At 27.9% G+C, this 22772-nt stretch overlaps 7 protein-coding genes across 10 annotated transcripts; 3 read left to right on the top strand and 4 right to left on the bottom strand.

Moving 5' to 3' along the window:
* Window positions 1-4073: 4073 nt before the first annotated feature.
* Window positions 4074-5154, bottom strand: Naxe (NAD(P)HX epimerase). Its single transcript, XM_074248698.1, has 2 exons — window positions 5021-5154; window positions 4074-4936 (listed from the first exon to the last, which is right to left on the bottom strand). The coding sequence occupies exon 2, from the start codon at window positions 4916-4918 to the stop codon at window positions 4130-4132; it is 789 nt and encodes a 262-aa protein (XP_074104799.1). The 5' UTR covers window positions 4919-4936; window positions 5021-5154; the 3' UTR covers window positions 4074-4129.
* Window positions 5155-5490: 336 nt separating this feature from the next.
* Window positions 5491-10933, top strand: Ceng1a (Centaurin gamma 1A). 4 transcript variants are annotated; one of them, XM_074248692.1, is made up of 7 exons: window positions 5493-5953; window positions 6070-6302; window positions 6381-6522; window positions 6924-8253; window positions 8306-8450; window positions 8549-8680; window positions 10789-10933. In XM_074248692.1, the coding sequence occupies exons 1-7, from the start codon at window positions 5788-5790 to the stop codon at window positions 10807-10809; spliced, it is 2169 nt and encodes a 722-aa protein (XP_074104793.1). In that variant the 5' UTR covers window positions 5493-5787; the 3' UTR covers window positions 10810-10933. The 4 variants fall into 4 exon arrangements, with proteins under 4 accessions (XP_074104795.1, XP_074104794.1, XP_074104793.1 ...); XM_074248693.1 differs by lacking the exon at window positions 10789-10933 and having other exon boundaries at window positions 5492-5953; window positions 6924-8175; window positions 8549-9336; XM_074248691.1 differs by lacking the exon at window positions 10789-10933 and having other exon boundaries at window positions 8549-9336.
* Window positions 9182-11520, bottom strand: LOC141531150 (pancreatic lipase-related protein 2-like). The gene is made up of 6 exons (XM_074248697.1): window positions 11354-11520; window positions 11162-11294; window positions 10934-11087; window positions 10776-10876; window positions 9648-10279; window positions 9182-9561 (listed from the first exon to the last, which is right to left on the bottom strand). Exons 1-6 carry the CDS (start codon window positions 11397-11399, stop codon window positions 9515-9517), a joined length of 1113 nt encoding a protein of 370 aa, XP_074104798.1. The 5' UTR covers window positions 11400-11520; the 3' UTR covers window positions 9182-9514.
* A 222-nt stretch (window positions 11521-11742) lies between these two features.
* On the bottom strand, window positions 11743-14769 carry LOC141531147 (protein zwilch homolog). Its single transcript, XM_074248695.1, has 10 exons — window positions 14492-14769; window positions 14378-14435; window positions 14061-14193; window positions 13571-13988; window positions 13321-13497; window positions 12972-13241; window positions 12577-12815; window positions 12276-12503; window positions 12084-12196; window positions 11743-11960 (listed from the first exon to the last, which is right to left on the bottom strand). Exons 1-10 carry the CDS (start codon window positions 14639-14641, stop codon window positions 11878-11880), a joined length of 1869 nt encoding a protein of 622 aa, XP_074104796.1. The 5' UTR covers window positions 14642-14769; the 3' UTR covers window positions 11743-11877.
* A 145-nt stretch (window positions 14770-14914) lies between these two features.
* On the top strand, window positions 14915-19792 carry LOC141531148 (uncharacterized). The gene is made up of 2 exons (XM_074248696.1): window positions 14915-15328; window positions 15443-19792. The coding sequence occupies exon 2, from the start codon at window positions 15507-15509 to the stop codon at window positions 17337-17339; it is 1833 nt and encodes a 610-aa protein (XP_074104797.1). The 5' UTR covers window positions 14915-15328; window positions 15443-15506; the 3' UTR covers window positions 17340-19792.
* Window positions 18391-20969, bottom strand: LOC141531152 (uncharacterized). Its single transcript, XM_074248699.1, has 2 exons — window positions 20771-20969; window positions 18391-20306 (listed from the first exon to the last, which is right to left on the bottom strand). Exons 1-2 carry the CDS (start codon window positions 20966-20968, stop codon window positions 19830-19832), a joined length of 675 nt encoding a protein of 224 aa, XP_074104800.1. The 5' UTR covers window position 20969; the 3' UTR covers window positions 18391-19829.
* Window positions 20970-21118: 149 nt separating this feature from the next.
* On the top strand, window positions 21119-22728 carry LOC141531153 (uncharacterized). The gene is made up of 3 exons (XM_074248701.1): window positions 21119-21259; window positions 22126-22272; window positions 22338-22728. The coding sequence occupies exons 1-3, from the start codon at window positions 21225-21227 to the stop codon at window positions 22624-22626; spliced, it is 471 nt and encodes a 156-aa protein (XP_074104802.1). The 5' UTR covers window positions 21119-21224; the 3' UTR covers window positions 22627-22728.
* The last annotated feature ends 44 nt before the right edge of the window (window positions 22729-22772 follow it).

Raw genomic sequence — 22772 nt, 5'->3', positions numbered from 1 at the left:
TCATTAATTTTTTTAAAAATACAGTAATCATCAATTGTAAATTAATAGATTTTTTATTATTCATTTAACCGATCTGACAGTAAACCTTATTGTAATTAATAATTAAAAGATCGAAAAAAAGATAATTATATATATATATATTATAATAAAATGCTTCCAATACTGTACCATTACAATATTTATATTAAATATGACACTTTATATGGTTACATTATTAATTGGACGTATTGATGAAAAGTAATAGTTTAAAAAAAAAAACTAAATATTTGTCCAGCATAAAAGCTCTACGAATGATGATAATAATTAATAATAAATAGTTTAGTATTAATTAAATAATAGTAATAATAAATAAATAAATAAAAATAATAATAATTACTGATAATAATATTTGGAGATGTATTTTATAACAGTTTATTCGTCTCTTTTTTTATTTACACAACGTACCGCAAGTGATAAGTGATATTGTTATGAATAATGATAATTAATATACGTAAAATTACCAATTTGGTGAATTTTACTTAAAAAAAAAAAAAAAAAAAAAAAAAAAAAAAAAAGAATAAAAAGTTTAAAAAAAAAAAATAAAACAATAAATAGAATAAATTATAATTATTAAGATTTATTAATAGTAATTACGCTGATAAAAAATACAATTGTACTTCTTCATTGTAGAAGCTTCGGTTATCCGCGACAGGCATCGTGTTCATGTTCGTGTAAAACTATTGAGAAAAAAAAATGGTAAAAAAAGAAAAAAAAACATTTAAAGCATTTTTATGCTTGTAATACTCATTTATTATAGTGTTAATAATTAAGAAATATATTTTTATATAATTATAATATTATATACATATATAAATATATAAAATCTAAATGTATGATAATTATATATTTAAAGTAAACTCGGATCGTCCGGTTGCCAAAGGAAAATTAAAATTATTAAATACACATAACAAGTGTTTCAGCAATTTTACTGTAGTGATATGTTAAATAATTATTCAGCGCTCGAAAAAAACGCATTTTTTATTTTTTATTTTAACTATTTCTTAACGTTCCAGATGCATTTTTATACCAATCATTTATATATTGATTTTTTAGTAGTTAAATTTATAAAAATACTCAATGCAATAAATTACTAAATAAAGGCAATTACGAATTTAACAAATAAATGACAATAAAGCATTAATCGAGCTGCGGGATACAATAAAGTGACTTTAATACTTTCAGAGTCGTCAAAATACTGATGATAAATTAATAATAAAAGTTTATAAGTAATTTTATTAGCAATGCGATAATAATAATTAATACATAAAATATGATAAATGTTTTTGAAAGGATGAATTAAAAATGATAAATATTAATTTTTATGATTGTTAAAGCAACGATTTAAATAAAATAAATAAAAAAAAAAAAAGCACCATACGATGCCTTCCGTGAACGACCGAGCTTGCCTAGTTGCCAAAATAATAACAAAGCGAATTTATTTAAATGTTGAGGGCAGTTATTCCGATATATTATTATTATTACTATTACTATTATTAATATTAATATTATTATAATTATTCTATAGCAAGATCAAATATAAATTATGAATACCAAATGATAAATTTTTAAAAAATCGTAAAAACTGCTGTCATACATTAAAATAATATACGCTGTTTAAATACTGGTGGTTATGCCATTGAGCTTTCCATGATTAATTACTAAGAATTTACGGAATTAAAGTTATTGGAAAAACATTTTTTTTTTTTATTATAATATATTTAAAGAAAAAGGTAATGAAAAACATAAAAAAAAAAAAATAAATAAATAATTAAATACTCAAAATACGACAGACAATAATATACCGCTGTTTCATATTAGATAAAAACTAGTGTCTTAGGTAATTAAATAAAAATGGAAAAATAAACCAACAACATTTACGTATACATTGTAGACATTAAATGGTCATATAAAAATGTAATTGAAATTATAAATTGGTATATATTATATACATGAATGAATGAATGGATAAAAATAGTGTGAATTTATTATTATAATTACTATTAATATGATTATATTATTTTGATTTTAAAAATCAATGTGTTTAATAAATTTTAAGCTGGCGAAATGTAAACGCACTGCGTATTCGTATGTGTCGTACTAAAATGAGATTAATTGTGAGGTAAAATATTTAAAAAAAGCTAGTGTTGGCAGTCCCAGTGAATAAGAAAATTAAATATTAGTACGTGCAATTTTATAAAATTATTTTAATGGTTAAAGATAAATTTTTTTTAATTATTATTTTATGGATTGAGTCAAGAGAACAATAGTCTCTCTTTTTTTATTAAGATTTTTTAAAAAAATAATGTTATTTTATTAAATATTTTTTTTTTAATTTTATTTTATATTTTTATTATTTTAATGATTTTAATTAGCGAACAACGGAATTGGTGGGTGCTGTTCACACTATGTTGCTAACATCCGAGTCCTTTGAATAAAGCGAATGTAATTGTTTGTGATTCGCGATTAGATTGTTAACAGAGCAATTTGAGATTAAAGACGATTAGGAGATTTGATTTAAAATAAATAAATAATTGAGGAATAATAATTATATTGTATTGTGACAATGTTCCATCCAATAAATAATTAAATGAAATATTATACAGTTAGGCCGACTATTCCGCCAGTTCGTGCCTTTTTTCTGCAGGGAGTATGCGCTCTTTTTCGAGTCCGATGATGATTCTGTGTAATACTGTTGTGTGAGTGTATAAATGCGGGATTTAAATACAACAATACATGTATCTTATTATATATATATTGATCCCGCGGATATTACAGAATATTATATATGAGAGTGAGCGAGAGTGTGTAAAAGAAAGAGAGAGAAAAGTTAACAGATAAGCGCGTGTGTATATTGATGTAAGCGCACTTGTATTCATTTTTTTATTTTATTTATGCTTTAAAATTATATTACACTTAATAAGTGTATAAAGTCGAAAAACAATAATAATTATAAATATTAATTTAATAAAAAATAGTCAAGTGCGCTTAAATCGTTATTTGCATTGATAAAAAAAAGAGAGTAAGAATTTAGATGCTGCAAAAAACTAAAAAGTGCAAGTAGTTTGATTTTTATTTAGCATCGAACGATTTCTTGTCGTTCAACGTATTTTTCCATAAATTTTATGCGGCCAAAACATCTATTAAAAACTAACAAAAAAAAACAATGAGATTAAAATAAATAAAATAATAAAATGGACCACTCAAAAGTGTCCATTAATATTTTTATTGGTTTATTGTATCCTGTATATTTTCCATTCCACGTCTATATGATTTTTTTAAAAATTCACGCCGTGAATCGATTTTAGTCTAGTTTTTAATTTTAATCATTTTATATAAGACGTTGTACATTGCACTTATAATTAATGTCAATGCATTTTTTTTTCTTAATGTTTTATTTTCATTTTTTATCATTATTACTATTATTATTATTGTTTATATTATTATAAATAAATAAATAAAGATATATATATATATATATATATATATATATATATATATATATATATATATATATATATATATATATAAAATTATTATTATATATGTAATTTACTTCCGTTGGATTAATACTTTGGTATATACAAGTGTCATTCTGTCAAATAAAGATGAATGATTTCTGATAATTTGTCTTTATTATTTTTATAAAAACCATAAAAATTTTTTTTCCTTTCCCTTAAAAATTATTATTAACATTATTATTTATTAATAAAGAGAAATATTAATTATTATCAGCTGAGGTACCCGATCCAATTCTTGAAGAATGCTTAATTTTAAGAATTTTATAACAAGTAAATTACAGCAAAAAAATTAGAAAAGAAAATTGAGATGTAGAAATTAAAAAAAAATAAAAATTTTTAAAAATAGTATTTTTTTGTTAAATAAAATTGAAAAATTCTCAAGTGTTAACGCGCTTTTAAAAAGCGCATTCAAGTTTTTTTTTTTATTTAATAATATGTTTATCTTAAATAAATTAAAAAAAACTTTACTCAATAATTTTATTCTTAAAGAGTTGAGTAATATGGAGTAAAGCTGTGTTACTGTCAAATTATTATTTATTTAATGTTTTTTAATTTTTTTAATTTTTCATCGGTCACAGTAAAACAACAAGTTCTGTACCAGGATACTCCGGTAGCTGTAAATTATATTCTTCTTCAAGTTTTTTGGGTACAAATCTACCCCCCAGATAATGAAACTTTCCCTTAAAAAATTTAGCACAAATTTTCGGAGCAGTAAGTGAAATCAAAGTATCTGGTTTTATTCCCTCTTCTGGAGGGCCACTTTCAACATCCCAGCCAGATGGAATGTCAATGCTAAAAATTGGTGTAGCAGTAGTCTTCAATAAATCAACAATAGGAACAAACTCAAACCTGACTGGGGGCTTGAAGCTAAACCCAAACAACCCATCGACAATCACACTGTACTCCTGGGTGTCTTTAATACCTTTAACATCATCTATAACAAGAATATCATTCTCTCGGCATTGATGCAATAGATTTTCATACAATTTATTGGTAGTTTTCTTGGGATAATAGACCTCAGGATGATATCCAAATAGCTTTAGATGTCTAGCACACACCAATCCATCTCCACCGTTATTACCAGGTCCACAGCATACTAAAACACGAGCCTTTGTCCTGTTAACCATTGGATAAGTTTTGGCAACAGCGATTGCACAACTTTGACCTGCCAGTTCCATCAATTGATCGACGCTAAATTTATACTTATCAAATAAATCTTTATCAACATTTATTGCCTCTGTTTGCGTTAAAAATTTAACCATCTTATTATTATTTTTAGAAGAATCAGTAGCAATAAATCTACTGAAAGTAGTACAAGTGTTGAAACTCCAACCGGCAGCTCGTGATAAATTCTTTAACATTTATTTCTATTATTGAACCTATAATAAACATATATGTGTTATTATTATTAATCAATAAGGTCAATATTAAATAAATATACGAGACAGATAAATAATGTGTACTTAGGTTATTTTTGTCAGCTTATCGATTGAAAGTAATTTTAAATTTTACAAACTTTCACAGTGTAACTGCCGGTAGATGTCGCACAAAATCAGTTGAAAAATTTATTGCTTCGTTTGATTGGCTCGCTGCAATCTTTTTTATCTTTTTTTTCTAGATAAAGTTATGACACTGAAGTTGGCAGATATTGAAAATTATTTAAAAATTTTATAGTAATTAAATGATTAAAAAAAAAAATTTAATTAAATAGTTTCACGTGTGAAAATTAATAAAAATAACAAATGAAAATTTTTAGAAGCATTTTTTTATTGTAATTGATTTATTAAAAAAATTTTTAAAATCAACAGCTGATGGCTAACTTCAGTGTTATGTAAATTACTTAATAGGAATACCATCGATAGATAATTTTATTATCCCTCAGATAACTTATAAGCTGGTGAGTTTATTAGATACCCAATGAAATAATTGCATCGACTAACCTGTTCGCCTACTTGGATTCGATGATGTTTATAAATATGCGAATTTGACATTTTACTCACGTATTATTTAATTTATTCACTTGATATATTACCGTAAATAGAAAAGATGCATAAATAATTTAAAAAATACATCGATAGTTATAGACAAGCGAATAACTTCGTGATGCAACGCAAAATAATATTTTAACTGTACAGTATTTATTTTAATTATTGAGGTGAAGTGTATGTTTATTTAAAATTAAAATAATAACAATATTTAAAAAAAAAAAAAAAAAGAGTAAAGAAAAAAAATGACAAGTGGCCAAAGTGGGCATGATCATTCGTTTACAATACGCCAAGAAATTCAACGTTTTGAAAGTGTTCATCCATCTATTTATGCTATTTACGATTTAATTGATCTTATTTCTGACACACAAATCGCTAAGCAAATAAGAGAACATGTTGTAGCTATTGAAGGTATTTATTGCTAATATTTTATCAACCATCTGTTTGAAAGGTCAAGTGACAACTCACTTGATCTATTTATTTAATGTAAATTCATTTTTATTTGTTTCAATTTATTTTTTTTTTAGATTCATTTGTCAATAGTCATGAGTGGACACTGGCCAGAGATGTACCAGAGTTGCATTTGGGAATTATTGGTTCCTGTGATTCGGGTAAATCAGCACTGGTACATCGGTATTTGACAGGATCATTTATGCATGAAGAATCTCCGGAAGGTGGTAGATTTAAAAAGGAAATTTTTGTAAATGATCAAAGTTATTTATTATTGATTAGAGATGAAGGTGGTGTCCCTGAATCACAAGTAAATTTTTTTTTTTTAATTATTTAAATGTATACTCCATATTATTGATTTTAATAATTTCTATTTTTATAATTGCAGTTTTCATCGTGGATTGACGCAGTTTTATTGGTATTTAGTTTAGAGAGTGAAGAAAGTTTTTCAATTCTTTGTAATTATTATAATAAAATGTGTTCATTTCGTAATATGACAAATGTACCAAAAATTCTAGTTGGAGTACAAGGTAATTTTATTTATTTACTTGTTATTTTTAGTTATGATATTAAAATTGAGAGATGATAAATTTTAGCATTTTTTGATGTATAAATTTGTTCAAAAAAAACTTATTTAAAAAATTCCATTTTAAGAAGCTCTAAATAATAATAAATGGAATTTTTTTAAATATATTTTTTTTGAGTAAATTTATTTATCAAGAAAAATAAAAAAAATTATTGAATGCTAAACTTCAGATGCAAATTAAGTTAGCCGACATCTAAAAATTTTTATAGTTTTTTTTTTATTAAAAAAATTATTACAAAAAATTTCATTTGTAAAAAATTTGAAAAACTACACGTGCAATTAAAAAAAAAATTTTTTTAGTTTTGCTAGTAAATAAATAATTATTATTCTCATTATAATTAACAGATTCAATCAACGATACAAATCCTCGTGTTATTAAGGATGTAAGACCACGTAAATTAGCATGTGAATTACGTTGTCCTTATTATGAAACCTGTGCCATTTACGGATTAAACGTAGAACGAGTATTTCAAGATGTATGTCAGAAGATAATCCTAAAAATGTCTAATAAACTGCAACTGTCACAACGATGTAATGGTAGTCAAAGTTCTAGTGAAAATGTACAACAACAAGAACCAAGATACTCAATATCTGTGATTAGTAAATCTGCACTATCATCATCTACTAAAGATTCAGATACGAGTAGTCCCTCAAAACTTAGTATTACGACAGATAAAGCTGAAGAATTTATACGACCCACCCAAGATAATATGAGCCAATGTGATCCAGTTATTACTAACGACACTAGTTTTCAGTATATCCAAGCTCCGCACTCGGAATTTCGGACATCTATTTTAACGCCGACGACCATCAGAAAGTTCCGTAGAAAATCAAACATCTTTACGCCGTCTAAGAAGGAAAAGTACAACATGGAAGAGATGGGAGTTGGTAGAGAAATTCCAGTCAAGCAAGGGTATCTCTTTAAACGAAGTAGCAAGTCGTTGAAGGAACGCAAGAAGAAATACGTGACTCTGTTGGAAGATGGAAGGTTGACGTACCATCCAAGTCTTCATGACTACATGAATGATATCAATGGCAAAGTTATTCTCTTGCAGTATGTCACAGTAAAAGTACCTGGGAAAACACCAAAAGGTTCCAAGTCAACCTCCACTCAAGACGACAGCTTTGAGTTTGCGATAATATCATTAGAAAACAAAACTTGGAATTTTGAAGCAAGCAATGCTGATGATCGTGACAGCTGGATTGCCGCCATCGAACAACAGATCTTGTCAAGCTTGCAGAACAGCGACGCGGATAAAAAAAATGAAACTGAAGCCGTTAAAATGCACTGTATTAAAAACAAAGTCTCTGGTAATGATGCATGCGCTGATTGCAGTGCTCCCAATCCTCACTGGGCAAGTCTCAATCTTGGAATTCTAGTTTGTATCGAATGTTCAGGAGTTCACAGAAATTTAGGCTCACATATATCCAAAATCCGTTCATTAGATTTAGATGACTGGTCTGCTGGTCAGTTGAGTGTTATGCTGGCACTTGGCAATGACATTGCTAATGGAGTTTGGGAGTATTGCCTTAATGGTAAAGTGAAGCCTCATTCAAATTCACCTCACGAGGCTAAAGAACAATGGATTCGTTGGAAGTATGAGGACAAAGCTTTCTTACCACCTGCAAACCCCAATATTTCTATTGGAAAATTGCTCATCGATTCTGTGTGCAGGTAATTTTTTTTTTTTTTTTTTATTAAATTTTAAATTATTTTTTTTTTTCAGAGGTGACATGCGAGCTTTCACTTTGTGCTTGGCAAAATGCACGTATGAAGACATAAATATTTCTGTTAGCAACGAAGATTTGAGAACACCTTTACATCTAGTTTGTGCTACGGGAAACTTGGCCATGGCTCAATTATTAATATGGGTAAATATTTACCAAGTTTTATGATAATTTATGTTATATTGTCTGTAGTAGTAATAATTAACATCTGGCTTGATCAAATATTTGTGATTGAATTCTAGCACAAGGCAAACCCCCAAAATCTTGATCACGAAGGTCGTACCTGTATGTCATACGTCAGAGCTTTAGAGAGAACTCTGGATAACACCTCAGATTCAATAGAGATGCAAAAACTATTAGAAGTATTAGAACAGGCAAGTATATCTAGTATGGATGACACTGAAACAACCCAGTATTAATTAAGACACATTTGTTTGCTTAGAATATAGTGAATGATAAAAAATTTGATAGATATTTACTATTAAGTTATTTATCTTTCGACTACGTTGGTACTTATTTTATTTTATAATTTTATTCCACCGACTTGTTTTTTTATTTTATTTAAAAATAATAACTCTATTTTTAGCTCATCTTATATATATGTATAAGTATTTGTAGATTTTATTAACTGAAATTTTATTGTATCTAGATGAATTTTAACTTGCTTTTAACTTTTATTTTTTTTCTCAATATTTAATGATTTTAGAACTTTAAAATAAAATAATATATATGCATATGTATGTATGTATGTATGTATATTGTGCAAGTCGCCTATTTTATATTAAATGTTTTAATTATTTAATTAAAAAATTAATACGTCACTTGGAAAGTAATAAAAACATCACAACTCGGTAATAGAAGAAATGATTTATAGATCAAGTATAATCGAGTGTAATTTTTGTCAATGACTGAGAAGTACAAAACACTCCATAAATCTAGTTAATATATTTATATATTGAAATGTATGTATTCAAATATGCTTTTATCATTCACATGTTATTTGAATATAATTGTATTGTCTCGTAAATAATGTTATCTTTATTACTCAACCTTTAAGCCAAAAATATTCCAAACAAATTTGTCTTGCTATTATTTATTTATCAAAAAAATTCTAAAAATTATATCAGAATATATTTTCAAAATTTACACATTATTTGATAATAATTTTATTTTCTCCAAAATATTATTTTATTTCTATTATTCATTTTTTAAATCAAAATGCGCTTCATCTGTTGATCAGCTTCTGGATCAAATTCTATAAAAAAAAATTATTAAAATTATTTTAATGATATTTACTTTAATTTTTAATTTGAAATAAAATTATATTTAAAAATAACTTACTACAAAAAGGATAAGTTCCGCTCGTTTCAAAAGCAAAATTTCCGCGAGCCGGCAGTTGAGGAGTGTCCATACCCATCTTAGAGCAAGATTCAGCATCACAAGAGTCGTCAATCACAAAATCAGTCCACCGTAAGCTGGCAGTTTGTGCATTGTAACGATACGCCCACATATGACAAGGCTCTTTGATAGCCGCAGCCATGTACCTAGGAGCGCGACTGTGGCTACAAGTTGCCAAATTGTATAAAATAGCTACCGTAATTTTAGGAATCTCGAAGAAGGATTTGTAAAAGGTTTCGCCGTCTAGTAAACAGTTAGGTTGCCATTTGCCACCGTTGACGAATAAATCAACATCGCCTACACCTACCGTCATTCCCAAACCAAGAAAAGGTAAAAATGGTCTGCCGTCAGTGTGGATGACATCAATAAAATTGGCATCTGTCTTATTGAGTCGTATCATTGGATTTCTTCCTTGGAATCCTGGTTGAGCTGGATCTAGTGCTGTTATTCGGTAGATTTTTGGATCAGTGAAATTTTTTCCAACGTAACTCATTATGTGGGAGCCCAAACTGTGACCAAGAAGATGAAGGTTTTGTACATTCAACGCTCTGTTTTTTTCTAAGTGACGAATTACTCTGAAAAATTTATTCATTATGTTAGTTAATATTATGATTAAATTGACAACAGCAGACATTTGTCAATTTTTTGGATTTTTACCATAAATAAATTGTAAAAAAAATTTTTTTTTTATAATTGCGCTTTTAATTTTTTATAATCTCTAGACTTTAAATTTTTTTATTGAAATTTTTTCATAATAATTTAATTTTATAGAAATTAATTGGGTCTTTTACCTTCATTTCAGATATTACTAAAGTTAGCTGACGTTTTTAATTTTTTGATTTTGCTTCATTTATTAAATTAAAATTAAAAAATAGATTTTTTCAAATTGCACTTAACGTTTTTAAAATTTTTTACAAATGAAATTAAAAAAAAAATTTTTTTTTACTAATATTTTTAATAAAAAAAATTATAAAAATTTTTAGATGTCTGCTAACTTTATTATAATTAATTCCAGTATCAAATATTATGAAAATGTATAATTATTATTGCAATAATAATTTTAAAACAAACCTTATTATTTCAGCCGATACCGTGCGAGTATTAGCAGCAGCTGTAAAATAAAATCCTGAAGATCCTTTAGTCCAGTCTACAGCAAAAACATTGCTGTCAGCCTGAAAATAAAATTAATTATACTTTCTATCTAAAATAATTTTTATGATTAAATTTACCGTAAATAATAAAGCTTCTGTCAAATTTTTAAACCACGCAGTGTTAGTATCACTAAAATATCCATGAGTGATAAAATATGTCGGTTTTTTGAAATCAAATTCTGAAGGAATTTTTATTGATGGCCATGTTTGGACAAGACTCTTATTAACATTCCTGCAATAAATAAATTAAAAAAATAATAAATTTTAATTAATGAAAATAATAGGTATTTTATTTTAAATGTTTACCGATTGGAAAAGAAAAACGTTGTGTTGACATCTTCCTTTGACATGGGAAAAGGATATGGACGAAAGAATGTAAACCATGGATAATTATTATCAAAGCATCCTAATTCTTCATAGCAAACTTGATCAGCGATAACTAGGCATTGTCATTAACTATTAATTTATATTCTAGTAAATATTTGGATAATTTCTTACCAGACCCGGTCCATATTAACAAACACAGTTGTATTTTATAATCCATATCGTTTTTTCTTCAGACAGTTCTTTGAATTGGTAGTATCAATAATATTCAAAATAAAAACAAGTCTGGTGTTAAAAGAATGAAAGCAAAGTTAAAAAAGTAGAATACATAATTCAATTGTCACTGAATTTAATCAGGTGAGCAAAAAGAATTGACTCAAGGTTTATTTAAAATGAGTTAGTGATTTATAATGTATTCTGAGTGTTTCATAAAATGTTCTCATTATCAATGATATAATGTTTAATATCGTAAATATTTCAGTTTAAATAACACATTCATTTGGTAAATTCGGTCATTAAACACTTTTCATCAAAAATTACTAAAATGAATTATTAACAAATAATTTATAAGTCAAATAAAAGTGTGGTATTATTTAACGAGCTATAAAAATACAAAATTGTTTTAGAAAAAATGAGGTATATAATTCAATATTAATACTTGAGTATTGACCTTAGGGTCATTTAAATCATTTAATATTTTAACAAGATTTCATGTAATGAATTTTGGCGTATGTCACATAATAAGTATCCCCTAATTCCATTTGACCTTTTTCAAGTTCTCCTAGAAGATAAGATAAATTTATTTATTAATAAAACAAGGGAGACTATAGTAATTATTCTCAAATATTTAATTTTTTTTTTAAATTTTAATTAAATATTTAATTTTAAATAATGCAAGTATCACCTGGTACATAAATATTTGGTGGAAATATTGGAATGCGACTGTAGCAATTTACGGTTGTCCATTTTTCGTCTTTTTTTTCCGTAGTAAGTGTACTCATCCATGAAAAAGGCTCTCTAATCAATTAAAATAAAATGATTTATAATTTACAATTTAACTAAAATAATAATAACTTAATTATTAAATTAAGCATACTTATTGGTTATTTCTGAAATAATTTGCAACGGAGCAGGCATACTGATGGTATAAATTTTAGGCTTTTCCAAATCCGAGTACTTGAGTGGTGAATTTGGACTACTGTAGGTGTTGAAGATTGTCTCGAAAATAGAGTGAGTAACTTCACAGCGACAGTCAATTTGACTTTGGATCAGTTGCAGGAATTCCAAACTTATGTGAATTTGTGCCAAGGCTTTCAATTTATTTCTGTGAAAAATGATTGATGAAAAAAATTTTATCTAGATATTCTTTTTTAGTAAAAAAAAAATTACAAGCATACCGATAATTGTCGAGTTTGAATTCTTCATTTGACACATTAGTTATAAGTTTCTGCAGCTCAGACATCTCCAAAAGACTCATATTGGATATCAAATATAAATAATCTCGACTGAGTTTTTCTATTCCCATGTCTATCACCAGTTCCAAGGATAGAGTGCCAGCGTGTATAGAAAATTTTTTATTTTCACCGTATAGTTCTGAGACCATCATAGCAAATCTTGTTTCATCTATACTGTTTAACTAAAATTAAAGTCTTGAGATATAATATTTATATATAATAAATTTATTTATAATAAGAATCAGATGAAAAGACACAATGAAAACGTCACATCAAATTTTCAATAAGTGATAATTAATAAATAACTAATGAATAAATTAATTAAAATAAATATGTACCTGAGGTTTGAAATTTTTTTCACCCATAGCTTCAAAAATTGCATAAATACAATCGGTTATAAGAACATAGTTATCTGCAGCTCTGATAATTTGCCAGAATTTATCAGTAAAATCAAGATTTTCTCTTTTCGGCAATTCTTTAATAAAATCAATCAATTTAGTTGTCCCTTCATTCTCTTTGGACATCGGTATGGTCTCAGTAACTTGATCATTATCAAATGGATCATCTCCACTCAATAGTCTTTTCAATTGTTTCATAACATCATCGCCCTATTTTAAAGTAAGAAATAATAATAATGTATAAAAAATATATTAAAAAATACTACTAAAAATTTATTAATTTGGATACCTGAGAGTAAGGATTATTAAAATCTTTTGGGAAAATTAAGGGCTTGACACTGTATCTCGAACTCAAATGCTTTTCATGATATGTTTGAATCATTGTCAAATATTTATCAAGCAAGACTATTTGATCCCATAAATCGCACAACGGACTCGCTTTTGAGCCACTAATTATTTCGGCAAACTGAAAAAATAAATAAATACATTAATAAAAAAATAAATAAAAAAATTTTCAGGAAATATAAAAAAAATCATACTAATTTATTAGATAGAGCAGTAGGCGGTGGTAAAAATGTCAAATCATCCCAAGTAGCCTCAACTTTTAAGTAGCCTTTAAATTCATCAATTGACTGATCTTTTTTATCAATCATTTCAAAACTAGTCCCACATAATTCATAAGTACTCGTAATCTTGACGTCAACTTTAAGAGAAGACCACGACTCGTCCAAGTGCTGTCTCAACAGCTGAGAGAAACCATATCGAATGTGTTCCAACGAAGTCATAGCAGGCAAACAAACTCTGATGGGTATGAAATACTGACTATCGAATGCAGTACCTATCAATATTACTCTTTCGTAATAATTTTCTCTCGGATCGGATGGATCGCATAAAGAAAACACAGGCAGTGTCCATGTTTCAGCGTCCAATTTTTCTTGAGCAATATTTATTAATTCTCTGTAAGAAAAAAAATTTGAGGGTACTCTTGTTTTTTTTAGAATTATATAAAAAAAATATATATATATTTACGCTGCAGTACGTCTGTCCATAGGTATATGTTTTTCCTCATCTTTATACCAATTTTTTTTTGGTAGTGTTATTGTTACATTGAAGCTGTCGTCACCGAATGAATGCGATAAAGGAGATCCTGTTACATCTAAAGCTAAACATACAATTAAAAAAAAAAAATTCAATTTAAAAAAACTTGAAAAACAATGCATGAAATTTTTTAAAAATATTTTTTAGTTTCTAATTTAATAATTAAAAGAAAATTAAAAACGTCGGCTAATTTAATTTTCATCTTTATTTAATGACATATAACTTAAAAAATAAATAAATAGAATTACCTAACGAATCGTTGTCCTTATTTTCATTTTTAATAACTTCTTTTAAGTCATGTGATTTCTAAAATCATAAAAAAAATTAGTTAACAATTAAAAAACAAAAATTGAATAACTTACGACGTAACAAAATAAAACACACTCTCCATTTGGACAAAGGTTCGGAAATAAACGATTAATATACGATAGCCGTGTTTTAATCGCTTGAAATTCAGTGTTTTTAACAACATTCTTCACAATCTCAATGTCATTAATTTTTTCTTTACTCATTGTTAATAAAAAATAAAATTAAATAATTTTTAAACAGATCTTTCTTGAAAAAAAAAAACTTTATTTGTTTATGTTTCTCAATATTTTCCGTTGACAATATGCGCATTTAAAAATCCTCGATATTCTCTACCGGTAAGACACTCCGTGAATTGTCAGTAAAGAAGAAATGTCAACAAAAAGTAAGTAAAGTCTCCGGTAGATGGCGTTTAATAATAACTCCAGCTGATGCGTCATCTATCATCGTATCCCGCGATGATTTGGCATTTGCTTTGCCTTGGGAATCTGTCTCGAACTCAGTGGGTCTCAGTCACCCGCTCGCTCTGTCTCACTCGGTCTCTCGTAACAGTTTCCACGAACTGACGATACACGACACATGAGAGCAAACGAATAATTCGTGAGAGAGAAGAAAAAATTTATTAAACTAGCAGTAAGCGTTTGGTCTGAACGTCCGAGAGAGAAAGAAATAGTCGAAGAAGAAGTAGAAGAGTATAATACGAAGTAGCGCAGAACGAAAACGCCACACAAATGATGTTCGGATCGCGTTTGCGCCGCGAGTGTTAAAATCACCAATAATGTCAATACTCATACGGTGTAATTTTTAAAAAAAAAAGATACGCGATGCCTTGAAATAGCCTTGACAATTGTGAACAGGTGACTAGTGTGTGTTGTGAGCTAGCAAAATCAGTGGTAGGAACAAAACATTTATAATAATAATTATTATTACTAACTATTACTATTATTGTTATTTTTAAATTAATAAATAAACAAAAAGATAATAAAAATATTTATTTACAACAACAGAGAATAATAACAATACAATACTGGAGACGAGAAAGGAAGTTGTCGACAGTGTAGCTTTTGGATTATGAAAAAGTCGAATAAATATCGAACGGGTGTGGGTAACATTTCGTCAGTGTGCCTGTCCGAGGCTAAATCGGACAGGGCCGAGCCTCAGGACAGTCTTGGTAATTTTTACATGAAAGAGCAAGACATACCTGAATATCTAGAGGGCTGTGGTCTAACGACTTGCTCTGCCGGCAACGACATGCCTGAAGCCGTTGAGGATCTACCCAAAGAGCACCACAAGGAGAAGAAACTGTCAACCGCGTCAATAGCCAGCGGGGGTGATACCAAGAAGACAGTAACTGTTAAACACCCCGAGTCAAACAAGCCGAAACCTACGGCCAAAAAATGTAAGCCCATCCAAGCAGACCTTGATGTTGCCAAGGAGTTTATCCGGTGTCGCGATGAGTGTCTCACAAGGCTGGACCTCAGCAAGTCAAGCATCACCAACTTGCCGAGCTCCGTCAGAGATCTGTCGCATTTGCAAGAGTTTTATCTCTACGGTAACAAGCTCGTGACACTACCGCCAGAAATAGGATGCCTGACGAGTCTGAGGATTCTAGCCTTGAATGAAAATTCTCTCACCAGCCTGCCAGATACTCTTGAGAATCTTAAATCACTTAAGGTACTCGATTTGCGGCATAATAAATTAAGTGAAATTCCTGAGGTTGTTTACAAGTTGACGTCACTCACCACGCTCTTTTTACGCTTCAACCGGGTGCGTTACGTCAGTGATAACATAAGAAATTTGACTAACCTGACGATGCTCAGTTTGCGTGAGAATAAAATAAAATCATTGCCTGCGGGAATTGGTAAGCTCGTTAATTTGATAACCTTCGACGTGTCTCACAATCACTTGGAGCACTTGCCAGAAGAAATAGGAAACTGCGTTCAGTTGTCGACTCTGGATCTGCAGCACAATGAGCTGCTGGATATTCCAGAGACTATTGGAAATTTAGTAGCTGTTACGAGATTGGGATTGAGATATAACCGTCTCTCGAGTATACCCAAGTCGCTTGCGAATTGCCGGCTGATGGACGAGTTCAGCGTTGAGGGAAATCAAGTGTCTCATTTGCCAGACGGGCTGCTTTCAAGTTTGTCTGAACTAATTACAATAACCTTATCACGTAATTGTTTTTCAGCATATCCCTCGGGTGGTCCGTCCCAGTTCACAAACGTCGATTCATTAAACATGGAGCACAATCAGATAGATAAAATTCCCTATGGGATATTTTCACGTGCTAAAAATCTCACCAAGCTCAATATGAAGGAAAATCAATTGACGTCTTTGCCATTGGACATTGGCACTTGGGTAAATATGGTTGAGCTTAATCTTGGTACAAATCAGCTGACTAAAATTCCAGATGACATTCAGTGCCTACAGAATCTTGAGATTCTAACTCTGTCCAACAACCTGTTGAAGCGCATACCAGCGAGTATCGGTAATTTGCGTAAACTAAGAGTGTTGGATCTCGAGGAAAATAAAATAGAGTGTTTGCCCAATGAAATAGGATTTCTACGTGATCTTCAGAAGCTGATACTCCAATCAAATCAAGTGACATCGTTACCACGTGCCATTGGACACCTTCTTAATTTGACTTATCTGAGTGTTGGTGAAAATAATCTTAATTATTTACCAGAAGAAATAGGAACTCTGGAAAATCTTGACTCGCTTTACGTAAATGACAATGCTAATCTTCACAACTTGCCGTTTGAGTTGGCGCTCTGTACAAACCTCAGTATTATGTCTATTGAAAATTGCCCGTTGTCGAAAATTCCCGCAGAAATAGTTGCTGGTGGTCCGTCCTTTGTTATCCAGTTTTTGAAGATGCAAGGGCCGTACAGGTCAATGTAATAAATCGATGACTTCGAGGAACGCGAGACACGAACATGTAGCAATTGCATTATCAGCAGGTGTGCCAGGATTTGTCATCACGTATGGCTAGTTTTCGCGAGAAAACATCAAGGCAGACGCAACAAAACCGCTGTAGCTGTAGCTGGTCTATCAAGCATGGATTTGTAACTAGCTTCCTCGAAGCCTCTCAAATTAACCACCAATAGTCTTAGACTGTTATTTTAAAATTGTATTATTGAAATTACCAATAATGAGCATTTACCTGAATCAACAGTCCTCCATCTATAACAAGTCTATAAAAAGTGGCTGATAATTAAAATACTTCTCTCTCCTGTGGTGCCAAGTTGTCATGTTATTTATTGTGATCTGAAGAAATGTTAAATTTATAATTATCAAGTTAATATAATAACTTATTAACATATTAATATAAATATACTTAAATATATTTATATTAATTAATTAATTGATTCATCGAGCCATCAGCACCGTCCTGCGTATGACGCAGTCTAGTTTAAAAACCTCACCAATCATTGTCTCTGTCTATTTAAAAGTTAATTGATTACATTTACTAAAGATCTAATCTCTCAGAGACTGTATCATCATTATTAATTATTAATTATTATTATCATTATCGTAAATCAATATATTTATCATTTTTATTATTATGTAATATTACGATGTAGTTTTTAAACGTGGGGTTTAAATACTTGATCCATCATTGTCTTTCAGTAAAGTAATTTAAGACGTCACTGTATAAGCTTCAGAATAATAATCGTTATTTTTTCGACAGTGGATTTATTTAAAAATAAATTCTCGGTTATAAAAACAAGTTATTTATTGAGATAACTCATGGATAAACTTGTTCAGTAAATCTGTCGCGAAAATATTAAAAGTTTAACTGTAATAATGTCGTCAAAAAAAAATATTAAAAAAAAAAAAAACATAATGAAATAGGAGAAAAAATCTGTTTTAGACGCAGTTCGACGAGCAACCAGGGCGTTTGATCGCTATGTCCCTTAACTTCTTATGCTTCTTACTCTTCTTCCGACAATGAAATTTTATATCATTTTGTTGTCTTTGTTCTTTCATTATTATCTTTTTTTGTTGGGACACTCTGTTACCCTCCACTTGTCTGTGTGTATTATTGTATCGGGTTGCGTATTTTATTTTCTCGGGCTCGTCGCGTCTCTCTTGTCTCTCACACTCTCGTCACAATGCGGGAATATGAGTTAATAAATAAAATATATTAATAATAATAATAATATATATATATATTAGCTTCAAGACGAAATATTTTGTTATACATAACATAATTAAACGCAAGCCACTTTTTCTATATGTACCTGCATTTTAATGAATCGTTGACACCCTGATAAAAACGTAAAATAAAAAAATATTTAAAAAAATTGTTAATATTAAACAAGCCTTAACTTCTGAAGTTACACGATTAAATTAATAAAATTAACTATTGAGAGAGATGAAGTAAAAGTTTAAAGAATTACATGACAAATTGTATATCTAAGTCTTAATAATCTTTCCTCAATTTCTTGAAACTTTTCTTTACCTTCGTACAGCAAAACAATAAATAAATAATTAAATAAATGAATCTAAAATAAACATTTTTGTAATGTATATAATATACGTACTTTTATGTGATTTCTAAATGAATGTAAGAAGGAAAGAATAAGTTAAGCTGTTGATCAAAAGGAAAAGATTTTGATTAAATTGATAAATTATTAAAAATTGTGGATGATTTATTTTTATGCAAATGTTACAGTTTAGTCAAAAATGAGCCGCGAGGCTTTGGTGCAGCATCTTTTAATCACGTTTGATGTAAATCTAAGATATATTAAATAAAATAACTACACGCACAACTATCATTTATACTGTCATAACATTTATAAGTAAACTAGCGTCGTATCTATTGTTAATTTAGACAATTTTATTTTTTATTCAACTATTATATTTTTTAAACATTTCATTTTATTTTATCTCAATAACTGTTAATGTTTGTCGATCACATTTAAGTCTTTCATTGTCATTTATATTTATCTGATATGTAATAATTTTTTTGTCTTTGTCATTTATCATTTTTTAGTAATAATGTTAATTATAAATTATAATGTAATGAAATAGATAATTAAATTATATATTATGGTTAATTTTTCACAATCGACTGTGCCATTTTGGTAGTTTTTTTTCGTTCACCAAAAAAATATTAAAAAATTAAAAAAAAAAAAAAAATATGACAATTGTTTGAACGTCGAGGGAAACTAGTTGATTTATCTAAATTTATGATCCTGTTAAGTAGCCTGATTGGCATGATATTATATGTATAATTTTAATAAATTGTAATGTTAATGTCCTTCAATGTATATTGGAAACAAAGATGATGAAAAAAGATGAATATTACTGTATAAAATATTTCTAAATATACAAAATGTACTGTGTAATTATTGTCTTATTTTTTAATATAAGTTAATTAATCAATCAACAAGACATTTCAAATTTTTTACAGATGGAAGACTTTTTCTTGACTGAAAAATTTTTTGATAATCTATTGGTTGGACATTCAGGTGTTTCCAACTTTACAGGCGCTTTAAGATGTGGTTCTTTTTTTATTGCTATCAAATTTTCTCTCTTAATTTCCGGGACAGAATATTTAGTGTCATCATCAAATTGTTTTTTTAATTCTTTTTTAACTTTAGCCGCCAATTCTTGGTTTATATTTATCAACGCTTTGTCAATATTTATAATTACATCATCAATACTACTGATCAACTCTTTTACATCATGTTTGGCACTAGAAATTTTTTGAAGTCGAATTAAATCATTTTCTTCAGAATTTGTTGTTTCGTCATCCAAAATTTGATTGATTACTGATGCAAAGTCATGTTCAGCTTTGAATTTCCATATTGATTCACAGAAGTCATTTTCCGTTTGGAAAATACGGCTGTGAAGATCATCCTGTTGAAAAAAATTAAACAACTATTAGCAACAATTATGTAATATAAAAAAAAAATGTAATACTAAACTTAGCCGACGTTTTTAATTATTAAATTAAATCTAATTAATATTTAAAAAAAATTTTAATTGTAGTTTTTCAAGTTTTTACAAATAAAATTTTTTTTTTTTATTTTATTGCAATAATTTTATGACATTAAAGTGTGAAAATTAACTCAGCAGATAGTTGACAATTTTAAGAATTTTTGTAAAAAATAAATTATGGAAAAAAAAATTGACATGTAGAAATTTTAAAAAACTACAAATGCAATTTTTTAAAAATAATTTTTTGGAGCAAATTTATTTATTAAAAAAATTCTTAAAATTATTAAAAATATGCTAAATTAATTTTTATAATAATTTTTCAATAAAAAAAAAATCTAAAAATTTTAAGATGTCGGCTTATTTAATTTTCATAAAAAAATTACCAGTTTCTTCAACTTATCCTTTAAGTCTTCTTTTCTTTTTCGAAGATTTTCTTCACCTCTATTAACTAGTCCTTTCATTAATTCTACTTGAACATACTTTTCAGTAAATTTATCTAACAAGCAATCTACTGTGTTGTCATTATCAGTAACCTGGTTATTATTAACTTCTATGTCTTGGCACTCGGGATTTAATTCCATTCTTGATCATAATCATACTGCAATATCAGTTATTAAATTCAGTTACTATTATTATTATACGTAATATCCAGTATTCCGTATATCAGTATATTTAAATTTAAAAATAACTCTATTTTATTTTTTTCAACAGCAACGCCATCAGTTGAATACAAACGTTACGTTTTATTGTAATTGCATGCGGTACCGCCGCAATAAATTTGCATTGTAACTTTTCAAAACTTTTTAATCTGTTGACTATAAATAACCGCGGTCTGAAATGAGTGCCAATGGGTTGAAGTTGATTAAAAAACCGTAAGTACATATATTCAATTATTTACTTGATAAATTTTTTTTAAATTATATTTTGCTGGAAACGTTTTATGTTATTTTTGGAGGTTAAGTCGTCAAGGTTAGCGTCTCATGTGTTGTGTGTGTTATTTTTTTTTTATATATATATATATATATATATTTATTTACACTCCAATAAATATTAAATTTTCCATTATTTTCATTGTTAAATTTTTAATAACATTGAAGTTAGCTGACAGCTGTTAATTGTTTGAATTTTTATAATAAATAAATTACAATAATAAAAATACTTTTAAAAAATTTTACTAATAATTTTTTTTTTATTTTCAAATGTTGAATTTTTGAATTAAATTTTTTTTATAATAATTTTATTACTTTAATATTGTAAAAAAAATTCATGATATTAAAGTTAGCAGTCACTTGATATTTTTTAAATTTTATTTGACAGAAAAATTTTTGACAAAAAATTATTTTTTAAAAATTGCATTTTTTATGTTTTTTAATTTCTAATAGTCAATTTTTTTTCTCTTTTTTTTTTTTTTTTTTCATTATTTATCTGTTAAAAACATTCGAAAAATTATTAAATATCTGCTTAATTAATTTTAGATATTTTTTTTTTTAATTAAATTAAAACAAAAAAAATATTTTTACAAAATTGCGCGTATAATTTTTAAAACTTTCTACATGTGAAATTTTTTCAATTAATTTTTTTTTTAAATAATTTTTTCAAAAAAAAAAAAAGATTCTAAAAATTTTTTAAATTTAAAATTTAAAACAAAAATGAATTGTTTCTTTTTTTTAATTAAATATTCAGTAAATTTTGTCAAATATATGTCACGAAATAAGTGTAATAAATTAAATTCTTTTAGGAATCCTTACCCACAAGGTATGAGATGTCAAAAATGTCTAGAAATGGGTCACTGGAGTTATGAATGCAAAGGAAAACGAAAATATCTCCATCGGTCTTCGAGGACAGTACAATTAAAAAAAGCTCTGAAACAAAAAGAACTTGAACAGTATGTATTTTTACTTATCTTTGTTCTTAAAATAATTTGCATTTATAACTAATTTTTTTTTGCAGAGAAAATAAAACTTTAAGCTCCAAGTCGGAAGAAAGTAAAAAGAACGAGAAAATTGTAGAGGCTACAAAGAAGAAGAAAGAAAAGTCAAGTAGCTCAAGCAGCTCAGACTCAAGCAGTAGCGACAGTGAAAGTAGTTCCTCGGAGTCTTCGTCCAGTGACTCCAGCAGCAGTTCCAGCTCCAGCAGTAGTTCCAGTAGCAGCAATAGTTCTAGTAGCAGTAGCAGCAGCAGTAGCAGTTCCAGTAGCAACGACTCAAACAGCAAAAAGAAACGACGAAAAAAGAAATAAATTACGCTCAATTTCTTTTTTTTTTTTTTTTTAAACGTATTAATATCGATATTGAGTATTTTCAATATAACTTTATCGTACTGTAAATATGAATGACTTCAATTTTTTATTTTAAAACAGTCTTTAATTATTTTTATATACAGTTT

This window comes from Cotesia typhae, unplaced genomic scaffold (assembly GCF_013202065.1).
Source record: "Cotesia typhae breed Kobodo isofemale line unplaced genomic scaffold, CoteBio_Ctyphae contig_5, whole genome shotgun sequence".
In the NCBI taxonomy this organism is placed as follows: Eukaryota; Metazoa; Arthropoda; class Insecta; order Hymenoptera; family Braconidae; genus Cotesia; species Cotesia typhae.
This window is presented reverse-complemented; position numbering and strand designations above follow the sequence as displayed.